The sequence below is a fragment of the Anoplopoma fimbria genome, chromosome 17 (genome assembly GCF_027596085.1).
Source record: "Anoplopoma fimbria isolate UVic2021 breed Golden Eagle Sablefish chromosome 17, Afim_UVic_2022, whole genome shotgun sequence".
Taxonomy (NCBI): Eukaryota; Metazoa; Chordata; class Actinopteri; order Perciformes; family Anoplopomatidae; genus Anoplopoma; species Anoplopoma fimbria.
The window spans coordinates 1,845,101-1,862,962 of NC_072465.1; the positions used below are offsets into that span (position 1 = coordinate 1,845,101).

General features: G+C 38.7%; 1 protein-coding gene across 2 annotated transcripts in view; it reads right to left on the reverse strand.

Annotated features, from left to right (window-relative positions):
• Positions 1–200: 200 nt before the first annotated feature.
• The window catches only part of cpne5b (copine Vb), a 96,719-nt gene continuing 79,057 nt past the window's right edge, over positions 201–17,862 (reverse strand). For both annotated transcript variants that reach the window (XM_054616714.1, XM_054616715.1), the window contains 11 exons: positions 17,372–17,413; positions 17,094–17,169; positions 14,200–14,253; positions 13,429–13,490; positions 10,831–10,877; positions 9,935–10,116; positions 9,517–9,644; positions 8,192–8,294; positions 2,505–2,562; positions 1,750–1,823; positions 201–392 (listed from right to left, as the gene is read on the reverse strand). In XM_054616714.1, the coding sequence (XP_054472689.1) occupies positions 201–392; positions 1,750–1,823; positions 2,505–2,562; positions 8,192–8,294; positions 9,517–9,644; positions 9,935–10,116; positions 10,831–10,877; positions 13,429–13,490; positions 14,200–14,253; positions 17,094–17,169; positions 17,372–17,413 (1,018 nt within the window). The remainder of the gene's footprint in view (positions 393–1,749; positions 1,824–2,504; positions 2,563–8,191; positions 8,295–9,516; positions 9,645–9,934; positions 10,117–10,830; positions 10,878–13,428; positions 13,491–14,199; positions 14,254–17,093; positions 17,170–17,371; positions 17,414–17,862) is intronic.

The following is a 17,862-nucleotide window of genomic DNA, read 5'->3' on the forward strand; positions in this document are numbered from 1 at the left end:
CCAAAAGAATATATCACAGAGATACACCCCCCTAAAAAGCTGCTCCAATAGTCACTGGGAGGATACGGCACAAATTTTAACACCCATTTCCTAGTGCGTCAGCTCCTGTTTGCACTGAAACAGGAGGTGGAGAGTTCCCACTGGACTTTGAGTGGCTGCTGCATGCTGTCAGTGCTCAGTGAAAAGCCAAGAGGAGGGCTTCAGATCTGTGTGTGGTGGTGTGTGTGTCCGGGCGGTGTGTAGGGAGGTGGCGCCGGGTTGGGTTTGATCCCCCGGCTCTTCATGTAAGAGATGAACTGGTCTGGGATCTCTGCTAGCACGTCTTTAGCGAGCCGAGCCATGCTTAACACGTGGTTGCCTGTCCGGTCCATGTAATCTCTGAAGGGAACAAACTGAGGAAGAAGAGAAGAAAGAGGAATATCAATATCCTAATATTCAGGAGTAACTTCCCAAAATGATCATTTGTGTATCAATTACTTACCCTGTTCTACCTTAAATTTGAGAAGATATTTTTTCTTGCATGCGTCAAAGTATTACAAAGAATAAAGTATAAAAAAAAAGCGTTAAACAACTGCAAAGTTCTTCCCAAACACATGCATCTACGCTAAAACCTACTATCTATAGCACTTCTGCATTAGTACTGTTTATGCAAGTGTTTTTAAATGGTAAGGTTTCACCATGGAGGCATGCGAGAAAAACAAAGTTTTCTTCACAAATTCAAGGTAACACTTGGTAAGTAATTGATAAAAGCTTACATATGATCATTTTGGTGGTGAAGTATTCCTTTACTGGACTTGAAAACATATGGTTTTCTCTGTCTAGTTTAATTCTATCTAGGGATTTTGGACTACTGTTGTAGTGATTCATGTAAAGCTCTAAATACTTTTTGACAATGTACACAAATAGGTTTTTGAAGCAGGTTGGCATACTGAATGGAAAACTCCAGAGGGCTCATGTTTAAGCCCCTATGTTAGTCATAATTTGTCAGATCCTGCAAGCTTTAGTATGCTGATCTGTCACTAATCCTGCACTCTGGCTCCCATCAGGAGTGACAGGAAATAAATAGCCCGAGTGAAATGTTTTTGTCCTAGAGTTTGATCAATCTTTTTGGTATTCCGTCTTTTGTATTATTTGTCATAGCATATCAATGTTTCCTCAAGAAGATGTTTAGCAGAGGTGGTAGGCCACCCAAACCCTGACATCTCTGCTATAAAACAATTTGGAAAAACCTGCCCACTACACAGTCACTTAAATAAAAAACAGTTTTGACACTACTGTCAGTTGAAACACCACTTTCTGTGAATAAGACACATGCTGTTTGCTGGAGTGACATATAATATGAAACTTTAAAGCGTGCCTGTCGCCATGGGAATTCACGGAAGGCACGCAGATGTCTTAATCTGTTAGAGAAGCCAGTGCCAACAGATGGTGTTTTGTCAGAAAATGACATTTTAATGCACAAGCACAACAGAGGCAACAGCATGAATTTAAAACGCAAATGTAACAATATGAAACAGTACCTTCTGTAAATCACTTTTGCCTTTTTAAATGGTGATCTGTATCTCATGGCCAAAGACTGCATGAGCCCAAGCTTGATAAATATTTATCGTCTGTGTTGTCTCTTATATGAACGCGGTTGTGCCAAAATTTCTGAGTAATTCCTAAAATTCTGTGAATTTGTTTTCTAGTTCCTAGTCTCTCTGCAGGGAATGCAATCAAAGTTTATTTCATGCTGTAAAGGGCAGTCACCTGAACAATGTCTCTCTCTGCAAGCTTCCCCCGCGATGAGATCCTGATGTCATCACCATCCAGCTCCACCATAGCTGGAAGACACAAGAACACACACACATGCATGGATGCACACTCACACTCAGTGTGTGAACTAAGCAGACAGGTGCCTTTAGGGCAGAGACAAGGTTGATACACTACCAGTGCACAGGTTTAGATAACATAAGTCATATTCACACCACATCTTTTTGTTTTAGCATTAGTAAAGTAGAAAGGATGTAGAGCTGCACAGCTTTAATCTGTCTTTATTGCATGTCTAATCAATTAATAAGTCCTTTATTATAGTATCTGTGCAATTTAGAATAATCTGTACTAAACACTGTAAACCCCGCAATTAACCTCAGCCATTTCTTCTACAGCTGTGCCCGCATCCACCCACGCATTCCTTTCTCTACTGACTCAGATGAGTTTTTACAGTGATTTTCTCTCGGGTGTTTCTCTGAATTAGTGCCAGAAAGGTTAATGCTGGCTGTAACATTAATAGACTGTGAGTTGTATGAATTAAAATCTAAATTATTGGCCCATGTTTTAAACAGTTTAACTGCTTGTATGTATGTAGATGGTTTGAAAAAAAAACTTCACAATATAACACTGCTGAAGTTTTAGAAGATGTTTTCTTTACTATGACATCTATATGTATGTGACTGCACTAATACAATTACCAGAACATTTAATCCTTACGCTCATGCAGCAGTCAAAAATTAAAGTCACCTTACCGTCAAACTCAGCCTGACCCACTCCAACTATGATGATGGACATAGGAAGCTTCGCACCCTGCAGAGAAATCGAAAAAATAGAAGCAGATAAACAAATTATTTTTCACAAAATGTTCGTAGCAGAGGCGCTTGTACAAATTGTCACTGACCTGAAGGGCTCATTACATTGTATTAGATATCCTAGCCGTGACATGCTCGCCCACATAGATCACAAGCACGCTAATGTTCTGTATCACGCTTTAACTAGCTGAATGACCTTTAATTAAGAGAAGGCCTCCAGACAGAAAAAGGGAAAGGAAGTAAGAGTAAAATTGGGAGATGCTTTAACAGAAACTTGTTTTGTCTCTGCTTTTCTGATCCCAGATGTTTTATGTCCCGGATAACAATTTTCTGTCACATGAATGCTCCCTGGCTCTTATCTCTGGACTACACACACTGTATGTGCCCACTGAATGCTGGTTATCAGTCTGGGGAGTGGAGATTAAACTGACAACACTAACAGCATCCCCTGAGATAGGTCATTTTAGTACTGAAGCTGTTTCATAGAAAAACTAACAAACACATTTTAATTGATGAAATTCTGACGAGCAAAAAGAGCTGTGTTGTGAGGAAAACAAGTGTTAGCAGACACCTTGATGAGGTATTAGTGAAAGGTGTGAGGATAAACCTCTGGGGGCAAGGGGTTCATTTCTGGGGTTGAGGATTAGTCAGAAGATATGCAAGTTAAGACTTCCTTTTCTTTCCGCTGCTCATTGTTTACACACTGCTTAGCAACTTGAGATGCAATCCTGGAGTTGGAGTTGAGAAACAACATGTACTACAGGACTGTTTCAAAAATCAAAGTTTTGTTTATCTGACTGTATTAAATTAAGCTAGAGTGGTTTTCTTTACATTCTGCTTGAGTCACAGTGACTTCATTGCACTGTGACAGGCCATGTTTTTTGTCCGTTGTAATCTCCAGATAGATGACAACATAAACACAAAAGCCCCTTCTATGTGTAAAAAAAGTTCTTTCTGGCATCTCATATTTTCACGAAGCAGTTATAACAAGGTTTTTTTACAAAGTTATAACAGTTTTATCTCTGGCTGGAGACAAATGTAGCGTGGCAAATCAGGCAACCTCTTTTACCACGAGGGTGAGAGCAGTTTCTGTCGACACCACCTCATTCACAGCACATCAGCGCGATTATCAGTGTTCAACACAACTCCTGTCAGTGCCTGTCCTCCCATGCACACACAAACACTCAAACGTGCAGAAATATATGCACACATCAAATGCCGCCAAAAATAACCTGGCAATCCACCGTGCCCCACTTTTGCAGTGTGGATCAAGTTTAATGAGACAAGAAACCACAGCATCAATCATCACTCATTCCTCCAACAACTCAGCATGCATGTGCTGCTTAAATCCAGATGTCATGCATGCTTTGATGGGTGTGTGTTCTTGCATATGTGGCCACGCAAATGCACACACAAACAGATTTATTGATATGTGTTTGGAGAGGTGACTGTCCAGTCAGCACAGGGGGACACCTGAGTCACTGGCCCACCTGTCATTGGCTATCTCAGAGCTCGGCTCAGAGAAAAGCTGAAGGCAGCAGATTGAAGACACTTAAAAAGACAACCAAGTGCTGATATTACTGCATTACGAGTAGCTCATTCAGTTGTTAGAAAAGAACATTAGTAAAAAAGGTGCAACTGTCATATACATTAAAAGTTTTCTGTCATTCACATGTTGACAAATTCAATTGTGTTGAAAAGGACAAAGAATTTAATGAAAATGAAAGCTTTTAATGTTCAGAATACCTGTTACTGTGATATTGCCACATTCTTTACTATTCAATTGCACATTGAATTTATCCATTTTAATCTACATTTTCTTTTATAACTTTGATGACTTTAATGTTAAATAAGTTTATTCACTCAGAGAGCACATACTTCTGCCAAGACAGCGCAGTTTTTTAAACATGTTAGATATCCTCCTAATTAATGGTGCATATTAAAAATCACTTTTACAGCGTTCTAATTTTTAAAACGGGTCTGACAAGAACTGACTACATCCGATAAATTCTGTCCACAGTTGTCATTTCATCTAGCTAAATTGACAGTTCCTGGTTATAAATTAGAAGTTGCTTTTGTCTACCATTGGCACTGTAAAATTGCATATGCATACATATATGTTCGAAGATGGAAAGCTTAATGGACATAGCAACAGTACTGGTGCCAGCCAACTGTACATGACCAATTCCCTAACCTCCCGTCCACCCTGCCCCACCAGTCGCCTGTGGGCGTGGGTGTTCCTTCTGAAAATGCCCCGCCCCCTCCTCTTCCAGCTCCACACAAAGGTACGGAACGGTATGGTAAGAATCTTATTGATACTGCTTATAGGTCTGGTTCTCGATCGGTTCTTTTTGATTATATATTACAAAAAAAGGCAATTAATTAAGAAAACGATTGATATTGCTTTATCATTGAGCAGAAATTAAAGTTCCAAAATCTTTAAAGTACATTTGCAGCTAAACAATTAGCTAAATGATGATTGCGTTTAATTTATAGGACTATTCTTATTATAAAACTCTGTATTGCATTGCTAACGTTAGCCGCAGTTGACGAGGATGGACGGCTGCATTTCTGCAGAGATATGTTCTGCTTGTTGGCCAAATGTTGTGATAAATTGCTGGTATTACCTCCCTTACTTGTGGGACAGATACACAGTGAATGGCGGTTAAGGCTGCACAATATTGGGAAATTACGCAATATGTGATAAACTTGAATATCGCTATAAAGGTGATGTAATTCGCTGTGATGAATATGTAGATATTATAGTGTAAAGTATACTGCTAAAAAATGAAAAATACTTTTTCCAACAGGTTCTTTAAATTAAAAAGTGGAACATTGAACTAAACACACAAGCCACCAAAAAAAGAGAGATGATTTCATGGCATTTTTAATGACATTAAATTAATCTTTCAATAGTCTGATGATAACTCAGTCTTGCGCAATGTGTTTATCAGGCAAGTTGACAGTGGGATGATGATTAATAAAAAACAACTACTATATATTGTGCAGCCCTAATCGAGTTAAAATGGTTGTGAAGTGAAGTACTTTTCGTGGTCCCCGGCACTGATAAACAGATGAAGCACAACAAGTTGAAGATGGGAAAAGAAGGAAATCAAATGCAGCAGAGAATTGTTGTTGTTAAAGACTGCGTTTGGTGACAAAAGTATGGGGAGAGTAGATGAAGAGATTTAGATCTTGGAGAAGTTACGAAATGGAGAGAGACAACAAAAGTCTTTGTATTTGTGAGCGAGGGCTCCACAGAGAAAAGAACGAGGCAGTAGAGGGACCCGAGCTGTGAGCAGAGGAGGGGGATGCTGAGTGATTGACAGGTGGTTTTCTGTAGAATAACAGATTCTGTTGTGACTGATAATAAATCTCTTTTTGGTCGACCACATAGGTCATTATTACTGAAAACATGGTGGACACATGATACATGTCGACTCCACACATTCACTGAAAAGCACAAAAACACCTGCATGCACACATAAAAAATTCCTCCAGATGTTAATATTCATGCACATTCAGGGTTTCTCCCACATCGTCTTGCTCTTTCTTGAAGGTACCTTCCAGCATGAATAAGTATGAGGAAAGACTCAGAAGTGTGTCCTCCCTCGCCCAGGATCCATGGAGAGTTAAAGGGAAAGCAGTGGAAGCATCAGCAGACAGAGGCAGTGAGATAGAGCAGCAGGCAAGATCTTAAAAGGAAGGTGTGGCTGTTCTAATGTTTTGACTAACAGTCGCAAATTCCCTTTAAATCCAGTCTGCTGGGTGTTCTGTGCCTGCGGCGGACTGATGATGAGGAGAAAGAGGAGGAGGAGGAGGAGGAGGAGGAGGAGGAGGAGGAGGAGGAGGAGGAGGAGGACATAACAAGAAGAGACCAAGGGAAAAAAAGAAAGGAAGCCAGCCAACTACTATTTAAAGCTGGAAGAAAGTAAGATTTAGGGCAAGTTTTGGGGAAGCTCAGGGGAATAAAGCAAACTGATGTGATTTTTATTTACAGAGGCAGGTACATCTTTTCAAGTGCTGTATTTCATAAATATGGCCACAACTATTTTGATAAGAAGGGGACACATTTGAACAAAAACAAAAACTGAGTGTTGAGCTTCTTCTTTGTAGCTGTCAGATAAACCATTAGTTTGTATATTTATCTTGCAATTATACAAGAAAATGTCTGTTATGTGAAGCCATTTTGCCAATAATTTTGCTTTGCAGATTGCAGAACAACTGCTTCAATCACATCACATGTCTGAATTGGAGTAACAAACACAATGAACATCCGGGCTAAATATCTTTTTCTCAGTGAGAAAGCTAGAGCTTATCAGAGACAAAGTACCCATAAACTAACAAAATAATTGCTAGCACTGAAAATATTAGTTGATTCATAATTTAGCTGAACAGCAGTAAAACAACATCAATAATCCAATCATCAATTTTAATAATCAACTCACGGTTTTAGTATAAAATCAACCAATAATGAGAAACTTACAGCTCCTCAAATGTAAGGAATTTCTGCTTTTTCCTTTTTTTTTTATATCATTGTAAACATAATGTTTTTAGGTGCCGCACTGTTTATCAAACAAAACAAACATATTTATTCTGTTTCTTTTGCTGTGGAAATTCTGATTGACATCTCACACTTTTTCTTGATTTTTAATACACTAAAACAGGGGTTCTCATAGTCTGAGACGGGCCTCCCTTTAGACAAAGCTGGGTAACAGCTTCCACACCAACCTTTTAGTCTACCTGCTTAGTTTCACTCAATTCCTGCATGCTGATGGGAATCATGATTGTGTTAATTGATCCATAGACACTCAACAATTGAGGCAAGGTAGCCTAATATTGTAGTTAGACATAACTACACCAAATACATAAAAAGGTCTGTCCTAAGGCATTTAATCATTTCTTACTTTCTGCCCCCCACTTTGAAAACCCTGCACTAAACGATTAATCAATACTGAAAATAATCTTTAGTTGCATGCTCTTTTGGTGGCCTTATAATGTCGATTTTAAAGCAACTGTATGAAATACACATATTTGTGTTCTTGCAGAGAATTACACAAAAAGACAATACTCATGTCTTTTCAGTAAATATGAAGCCACAGACAGACAGCTGTTTGTTAGGAGAGCTTAGGAAACAGCCATAGCTTGGCTTTCTCTGAAGATAACAAAATCCACCTACAAACATCTCCAAAACTCAATAATTAACACGTTACATCTCATTTGTTTGATCTGTACAACAACTGACAAATTAATGTTTTATGGGGGATTATCTGATGGACTATTTCTTAGCTGAAAGAAGTAATTTTCTAAAAGTGTTGTCGCCACCATTAGGTTGCTAAGCAACAGAGATTTTGTTACCTTTGGTCAGAGCCAATATAGCTATTTGCCTTGTTTCAATGTTTATGCTAAGCTATGCTAGCTAGCTGTAGCTTCATATTTATCCTACAGATATGAGGGCAGATTCAACCTTGTCATCTAACTCTTGACAAAAGAGCAAATGAGCGTATTTCCCAAAATGTCAATTCATTTTTCACATCAAAGGTACTTTCTTCTAGTTCATAACATTTGCATATCTAGCATTATATAGTGCAGTAAAGCACGGTGTCTCACCCCTGTCCCATTCTTACATTTACAATGGCCTCTTTGGTCTGGGCCATATCGGAAATGACGCCGTCTGTGATGATGAGGAGCACAAAATACTGAGAGCCGTCCTGCACCGCAGCTGCATACCTGCACACAAACGCATACACGCACACAAACACAGAAATGGGCTGTATAATCTCTGTAATACAAGAACAAATCTGGCTTGAGGATTTATTGATGGATTTATTGATGTAGAAAATCAATCCATGACAATATGTGTGTTATCATGCACTCTCACCGCAGGCAAATTCATTTTATTTCTTTTTTGTTTTTCTACTTCAGGTTCATTAAAATGCTTCACAAGTACTCATTGATTAATCAGTCCAAACAATCAAGTTTGATACAAAGCTGGTTTACTCTGTTTGATTTAGGGATTAACACCTTTGTTAAAAATCTCTTCATACTTGAGTTCACCCACTGAAATGCTAAATACCAATACCGGTTGTGTATTCTCACAGCTATGGCTCCTTGCCACAGTTTAAAAAATTCATCCATGTTTATCAGACTGACATTTTTAATTACAGCAGAGTATTGGCGTATCAAATAGAGAATTATTTGGATATGGCTCAAACAATGAGACGGTGAGAGAAGCGGTGACAGTGAGAGGTGGGTACAAAATCCACTCGGATCATATCACAGTTTGCATAGTTTATGCTTTATTGCGTACTTTTGCGTTATGTGTTATGATATGAGATATGTCAGTATATGTTAATAGCCACAGGCCCATGTTTTCCATCAGCTAAATCGGACAATAGCTGTCAAAATTGTCTAAATTCCTATTCAAGCACGTTACATCCTAGTCGTGGTGTCTGGCAGGACAGATGTTGTCAGTGTTTTGGGTCAGAAAAGCAGTGGCCCACGAAATCCAATGAGGCCAGCAGTCAACAATGTTGTAGTAGTTTTATTTTGATAACAGGAAGATCATAATCTTGATAATCTGTTTGCTATCATTGTGGCACAAAACTGAACAAAAATTCTGATCATAAACACGTCAATAATATCATTGTCAGGTTTGTTTGAAAAGTATTGGACAATGTCTCCTGCTCTCTGCATAAAAACAGACATACTTATAGAATATGTCTTTGAGAAAATCTGTGCAGGATTCACTGTTTTTTATTATTGTTTTTTTTATATTTCAAGAATAATTTCATATCCATAATAGCTTGTGTGAAATAGATTTCCCAAGACACTTATTGTTTCTTCGGTATATTAATAAACCTGAAAAATGCAAGGGAGTGATCTAGTTCTATGTCGTCTTGTCCTCTTTAATAGGAGCAATAGCTTCTCACCAGCTGCATTGTTCTCTCACCTGGCAACATGATTCACCACAGGAGCGAAGTTCGTTGGCCCGTACAGCTGCACTGTCTTCAGACTCTGGTGGTATGCCTCTAAGATGCCCTCAATACCATTGCAGTACGGATTTTCCATGTTTCCATTCTGAGAAGGAGAGAAACTGTGAAAATCAATTTCATGGACTTGGTGAATGCATTTATCAAACAAACACCAAGATCTTTATCAAAGTACACTGTTTTCATTAGATTTCATTAACTTGGTTCACAGAAACCAGGTCATGCTCAAAATCCCTAAATCAGAGTAAACACAATAAATTAGAGAGACAAAAAAAGGGGCATGCTTTTGAAAGTTGAAAATAAAACGCATGAAATAGACTTGATAAGGATCCATTGAACTGATGAATTAAAGGTGAGAGAAGGACAGGTTGGATTCACCAGTGGAAACTCATGTGAAACCCGTCCATCAGGGGGCAGTTTGGCTCCAAAGCCCAAAGCGGGGAACATCTTGTCACTGTCGTAGTCCTGAATGATCTCCCCAACAGCCTTCAGGGCCATGGCGTAGGCGTTCAGCTGGTACGGGTTCATGTAGTGCAGCGAAGTGGATTGGGACGGGTTGCCTGTCGACCAATCAATCAATCTCGAGGTCATTGTGGGTAATGAGGGACACAGACGTCACTTCCAGAATGCAAGATACTGATTTTGTGCAATGGTATGACAATAAACACAATTTTGTTTGCTGCAGCCATACATCTCAATTAACATGATTCCTGTCCTGTAGAGCTTTCACGTTAAGACTTCAGAGATGATGAATCATAACTTTAATGAAGGTCAATCCATCAAACAAACAGTGCGAGGAAAGCCATTGTGAAGGTGATTGCTTAGCTATGAGTGAACAGTAGCTGTTTGGGGATGAATTTAGCAATAATCACTATGGAAATTGTTTTGGTCTAATAATTGTGAGTCACACTAAAGAGCTCTTCCTTGCGGATAAACCATTAGGAGCGTTTTGTGTTGAGGCATTATTAATGGGATAAGTAGTGTAATTAGACTTAAGTGTGGTTCTTTCACGGCAAGCTGACGGTTTTTACCTCATGTGTTTCATTTTATTCTTAGCTAAAATGCCTGCTATTACCTTTATTTAGAGTGAATTGACAGAGCATCTAGGAGAGGGGAAATATCCAGGAAAGGCTATCACTTAAGGTGACACTGTGTGTACATTATGTGCACCGTCTGTTTGAATCGGAGATCGGACATGCCTCAGTCAAAGAGCACTACGATTTATTCTTGCCTCCCCCTCCACACACACACACTTTGACGTTCGTATCACTCACCATTAGATGCTGTGAAATCAATGGCCACAGTGAAATTGATTTGCGTCCTACAAGGAGGATGGAGAGGAGGACATGGGGAAAAAAATCAACTACATAGACCAGTCAGCAATAATAAGAAGCCAGGCCTCCAGTGCTCTCTCACACACACACACACACACACACACACACACACACACACACACACACACACACACACACACACACACACACACACACACACACACACACACACACACACACAGTTTTTCTGATTCCTAAAAGGAAGGAACATCATACAAAAAATATATTTAGCATATAGTTATAAACAGATCAATATTTAATTGCCTTTTTGTTTTTTTCATCTGCGTTAAGACACAATAGTGCAGTTGCTCAGTTGTCAAATAAGAAAATACTTTGAACCATTTCTCACCTCCCATGACAAGTCATAGTCTCCTTTGAGACACTGAGCTGGGTAACAAGCAGTTGATGGAGCACTTAATATGAAATCATAATCCAATTTCCCTGCTGATGAAGCACTTGCCTCTTCTTGCTAAGTTACGACAATGAGACAAGGCCTTTGGGGCCTTAATGACAGCTTCCTATTATCTATGAGAGCCATCAGAGAGGAAGGCCAAAGAATAATAATAAAATGAACATGTTAAAGATTCACATTGACCTTTCAGTGTGGTGTTGGGACAGAGAATATGCAACAGCCTGACCCTGCCAATCTTAGCATTAGTTGAACTTGATTGGTTCTAAATCTGGACAATTCTTTACTTCCACTGCAGCTGGCTTTTCGCGATGTCACAAGATCCAGCGATAATTGCGAGATAAAATATCACACGTAAATCCATCTTCTCATGCTTCAAGTAATGAGTTTGCTGTGGTAAGCCAGAGCAAGGACCAATCAGCATCCCGTGAGGAGAAACTGGTAGGTGTGCGAGACGACACAGAAAGGCAACTGTTTGTTGTAAACAACAATGGCAGCTCCCGAAGAGGTTAGCTTTTGCTGCAAAAGCGTCCGTTATATCAGACTGGCACTAAAGGCTTTTCTTCTCCCGACTTGCTTCAGTAAGAGTTTGATTGACAGATGTTTCATCCACCTGACAAGTATCTTTTTAAAGTGCCAGGCCTTTTTCAAACAGATTGCAGTTTCAGGTTATCAGATTGTTCTGTGTAACAAACCATGTTGTGTGTCAGGTTAGCAGGATTTGTTGTGAATTGAGCTCATGATTCTCTACACTTTACTGGGAAAGCATTGTGTGTGTTATTTGCACTATTGCATTCTTGTAAAAGTGTCCTCAACCACCAAGCTACAAAGAGCGTGTGTGTGTGTGTGTGTGTGTGCTAAATGTCAGTATTAAACAAACAAAAATTAAATCAAAGCTCACACATTTTTTGTAGACACTTGCCATTCTGTCAAACCCCTCTAAAGAGAGCATCACTGACACCTGAAAATGTCTCTGCAGCCTTGTTAAGACGTAAACTACTACTTTTTATTAACCTGATCACTGAACCATAATCAGGGAAGAGAGATGGCCTCTCTCATAGTCCAAGCACAACATGCCCTCTCATTTCTTAAGCCTTCCCAGTGCTGCACCCTTGGAGACAAATCTTTGAGTTATTTGAATAGCCCAATTTTTCTTGTCTTTTGATGATTGGAGTGGTTTTCAAGTGAGACATAAAATCTGCCAGAGTTCCCTTTGCAACATGAAGAAAGGTGTAACACCAAATATAACAGAAAAGTGCTTTAACAGCAAATGTAGAAAATATTTTTACATGTGTTCTCTCTTAGATTTTCATGCCACTAAGTACTTGGATAGTTTAAGTGACACACTTTCTCAATTTTCATCCATTTTCTTAAGAGCAAGAACCTCATATTTGAAAGAACCAACTTTTACTATTCAGTAAGTGCCAGAGTAATGTTAGCGGGCAGACTGATGGGGATGATCAGCCAAAGCCAGTAACTGTCTTTGGCTGTCTGTCAGAGGAATGTGTCACACTTATCAGCTCTGCCACAGCTCATAAAACCCGTGACAGTCTACCCGCTGTGATGGGACAATGGAGATCAAAGCAGAGTCCAACCTTCTAGAATATATATTATACTTGTCATTATAAGTTAGCTACTATGAAGTCGAGTTTATGTAATTAGTTGTGTGTGCCAATAATCTTTTAAAGAATAATTTTTGTTTTGTTTTTTACAATGTCATTTCATGTGATTAATTATTAGAGGGGACGTTTGCATTGTGGCCAGAAACAATACTCCAATACTAATGTTGCTCAGTGTCTATTGAATGTGTAAACAGGTAATAGTTTGCTAACATGCTAGAAATAAAAAAAAAAATTAAAGTGATAAAATGTCAATGCTATGCTTACACATGTTGCGTTGGCTGAAGTGACAAAAGCGATCAGCCTTTAATAGTGACCTCATGTGAAAATAAAATCTCATCTCTGCATTGTCAAATCAACCATAATTTCTCCTCCTAACTGATATACCATTGGCTTACAATTGAAAATGAAATATCACTACGTTGTGATTAACCGTATTGTTTGTTTCCAACAGAAATTGTAAAGAGGCCATTTCTTTCTTTAAGTATGCAGAAAGTCATTTCCACTCACCCTCCTTTGATGTAATCTAAGAAAGTGAACTCTGACTCCACTGAGAATGAGAGCAGGGTTACCTGGAATTAAAGACAATGAGAAACATTTGATTAAAAATGGTGGAAATTATCTTTTCTTACTAAATAAAAACAAAAACCCAAAAACTGTGTTGTTGATCCGCACGTGACACTCAATTAAGTAAAATATGTGAGCCATCTGATTTCGGAAGACTCATTCATTTACATTGCCAAAGGACAAGTTTGAAGAGAGAATGAGATGCATTTGAATGCATTACATGTTAATGACCACACTGCTGGGTAAATTGTGTGAAAATTGGTGTCTCAATTGGTCGTTGGTGTTTTCAGTCTGATCTTGTATGTACAGTATGTCCTCCAAGTTCTACAGCGCCTTCATCTTTTATTTTGTACCACTTACATACTTCACAGCCACAAAGTACATATTGGACTATAAACTGTAGTATATAATGGATAGTGTGTTTGTGTACAGGAAATGCAAATGCACACGGATATAACTATTAAGTAAGTTATTTTGCTCGAGCTGGATTTCAAAACAACATCTGAATCATCAAAGCTTTTTTTCCCATGTGTGAAAATTGATGAGGAAATCTACATCTCCTTTTTTCACAACATAGAAAGCACAGATTGGCATTGTTTTCCATGGAGCCAACACTCGCGTGATAATTAAAAAGGGATTAATTTAACAGAAGAGAAGTAGGTGTGGAGCAGAAAAAAAGAGTCAGTCCTGGTTTGCTGCTGGAGCCATACTTACTGTCCCAGAGTTGACATATTTCTTTTTCTTCATTTTCTTCTTGGTATTAATCACCTAAAAAAACAAGAGGTACAGGTCATTTAAAGTAAAGATTTTTTGGGCACAATTTAGCACAAAAAAAAGATTAGAAAATATTACTAGATAATATTTTACATGATTATTTAATATACAAGATAAGCACTATTCACATAAATGCATAAAATAGAAATTAATATATGTGCACGCACTGTATAAAGGTGTGTAAACCAGTGTCAGTCATGTAATATTTGAAATATTTTAGTTTTTGTCAAAAATGGTTACAATATTTTACAATAAACAAGTATTTGAAATATTTAGATAAGATAAGATAAGATAAGATAAGATAAGATAAGATAATCCTTTATTAGTCCCGCAGCGGGGAAATTTGCAGGATTACAGCAGCATAGGGTAAAGTGCACACAAGAGACATAGTAAAGAAAGACAAGATAAGAATAAAAAACAACTATTATAAATAAGCAATAAAAAACAGTAAAATCCACAATAATTGAAATATTATATGTACAGACAGAATAACTATTATAACTATAATTGCACGTTGAATTTGTATTGCACAGGTTTTTAGTGTCATGTGGTCTGCTGGGAGCAGAGCTGGTTGTGCAGCCTGACAGCAGCAGGAAGGAAGGACCTGCGGTACCTCTCCTTCACACACCGGGGGTGAAGCAGCCGGTGGTGAAGGAGCTGCACAGAGCTGCCAGGGTGTCCTGCATGGGGTGGGAGGTGTTGTTCATCAGGGATGACAGCTTGGCCATCACCCTCCTGTCTCCCACCACCTCCACCGTATCCAGTGGACACCCCAGCACACTGCTGGCCTTCCTGACAAGCTTGTTCAGTCTCTTCCTGTCGGCTGCTGAGATGCTGCTGCTCCAGCAGACCACTGCATAAAAAATGGCTGATGCCATCACAGAGTCAAAAAAGGTCCTCAGGAGTGCTCCCTGCACGCCAAAGGACCTCAGTCTCCTCAGCAGATACAGTCTGCTCTGACCCTTTTTATAAAGTGCATTTGAATGATTAGTCCAGTCCAGTTTATTGTTCAAGTGAACACCCAGGTACTTATAAGATTTTACAATCTCAATGTCCTGTCCCTGGATGTTCCCTAATAACCTAACCACAGGCATCTGAAAAAAAACTATTTAAAAATTACATCTTAAAAAAATCTGTCAATTTTACCAAGCTAGGCTCTTCAGCTGCAAACATTATATTCAAACGCTAAAACAAACCGTCAACCCTAAATCTATCCAACCGAAATACTGCTTTACTAGCTCATAATTATAAAACTCCCTATAATTAATTGTTTGCTGGATTCGGCCAGCAACTATGTGTTTTTTCATTCATTAAAATAGAATTTCCATTACTCATCTCACCCACTTTTACACACATTCATACCCTGTAGATTTACAACAAATGTAATGAAGGCGTGTATGTGGGTGGCAAGAGGAGAAGTTCAAGCCATCCCATAGTTGTGTGCAGTTTGTATATCCATATTAGAGAGAGGACATTAAAGGGGACATATCATGCTCATTTTGAGTTTCATACTTGTGTTTTTGGGTTTTCTTCCTGTGTACAGTTACCCAAATGTTTGAGCTCAAGCACTGAAAAAGTTAATGATAGGACCTCTTCAAGAAAGGTGAGAAGGTGAGGTTTTGTGTGCATGAAGTAACTGATGTGTATTATAGGAAATTGTAGCTCATGTAAGAAAATAGAAACACTTCATCTTGCGTATCTTATACTCGTCAATCACACAATTAAAGAGGACAAGTTTGGAAATTCAAACGCAAATCTCAAGGCTACAAAGAATCAATGGCTGAGACAGGCTTAAGCTGAAAGACTTACATTTACTGTACTGGTATTCTACCAGCCTCAGAGCAAGAGAGAAATGTCAATCCGGAGACCAAAGTCTTCTCAGCTCATTACCTCGATCCTCTATGACTGCTGGGCATGAAAGTGACAGCCCCTAATTTAACATAAAGGGATGGCAATTTGTCTGACACACTGAACAATCTGCTGATGCAAAAACTAAAGGGCCTTTCAGTCTCACTGGGAGGTAGAGAGGAATCAAGAGTAGCGTATAATGGAGCTGACATCCAAAAGACAGGTATTTGTTTTTTCGGCCAGAGGCCACCAAACCACAGCAGCCCAAAGGTATCGACATGTCCTCCTTTATGTTGAGATTTTGACTTTCAAATGTTTCTTTTTTTTTTTTTTTTTTACTTTTTTAAAAGGGTTTTTGGTTCAATAGCCTTCAAACACAGCTCTGGACAAAATAGATAGTGATTTTGTTAAACAGAGGACACATCTGTCTTTTCCAGGCCTAGCCCATCACCCTCGCATTTAGATGAGTGAAAATATAAATGAGTTGGGTTTGTAATTGCATACAAAGCTGTATTGTGTGCTATTAAATGATAATCTATCCCATGAGAAGTACTGAGAAATACCTATTATCATTCTAAATCCCTTGATTGTTTTTTCCGATTAATCCTGTTTCACACAGCTGCTAAGGTATATATATATAAAGTTTTTAATAAAAAACAAAGAACTTGGGCAGCAAAAATATTTAATTGGATGTATAACTGCTCAGGAAAAGTGATGTCATACACATATACTTTACCATACAAATGCCATAAATGAATCAGGAATGTATGGAATACATTTTACGAGCGTTTGAATAAATGCATTGGTTTGTCGCAGGATTAGAAGATGGAGAGGAATGTGCTAGAGTAATGGAAAACAGTGCAACAGTGATGTCAGAGATGGAAATGTCACTAGTGTCAGAAATGGGATCCAAGACAACGCACCGTGTGCAGAGATTCCACATCTCAGGAGCCAACAGACAGCGTGAAAACACTGGCATTACTCACCTCGTAGACATTAAACTGGCTCTGCCCTCGAGCTAGCTCTCGGTAGCTGGTTGTAAAATCCCCAATGAAGTCATGACTGCCAAAAGGATAAAAATGAGAGAAACACCAGTGAGTAAGAAAAAAACATCAGATACAAATAACAGGACAGATGTCAGGGACGAAATGGAACTTCGTGACAGGAAATGATCGGTTACGAGGGTAAATATTTCTGAAAACAGTGAACTTGGCTTAGGGTTGATTTCTTTTTTTTTTTTATTGAAGAATGTATTCAAACTCACCTGCCATCTCTATCCCAATCGTACACCTCCACTTTGATTGTTCTGTGTAAAAAACACACACACACACACACACACACACACACACACACACACACACACACACACACACACACACACACACACACACACACACACACACACACACACACACACACACACACACAATCAGGTTAGATTGTCTGGCATACAATGCTTGTTTTTGCCATCCATCAAAAAGTTACTAATACAAACAAAAGATGGGTAGAAAATAATCTGGGACATTGACATTCCACCTATCTCTTAAAGTTCCATATGATTCAGTGTTTTTCAAACATAACCGTACTAGTTTTATAGAAACTAATAACGTGCAATGTGAGAGATTGTTTACTGCATATAGAGAGTTCTCCAGTTATTTCATCAGACCAATTTATACATTTCTACAAAAGCAGTGTAGCTGACAAAAGTCTGCCTTCTGCTGTAAAAAAATGCCACTCCGCAGCATTAGTAGTGTT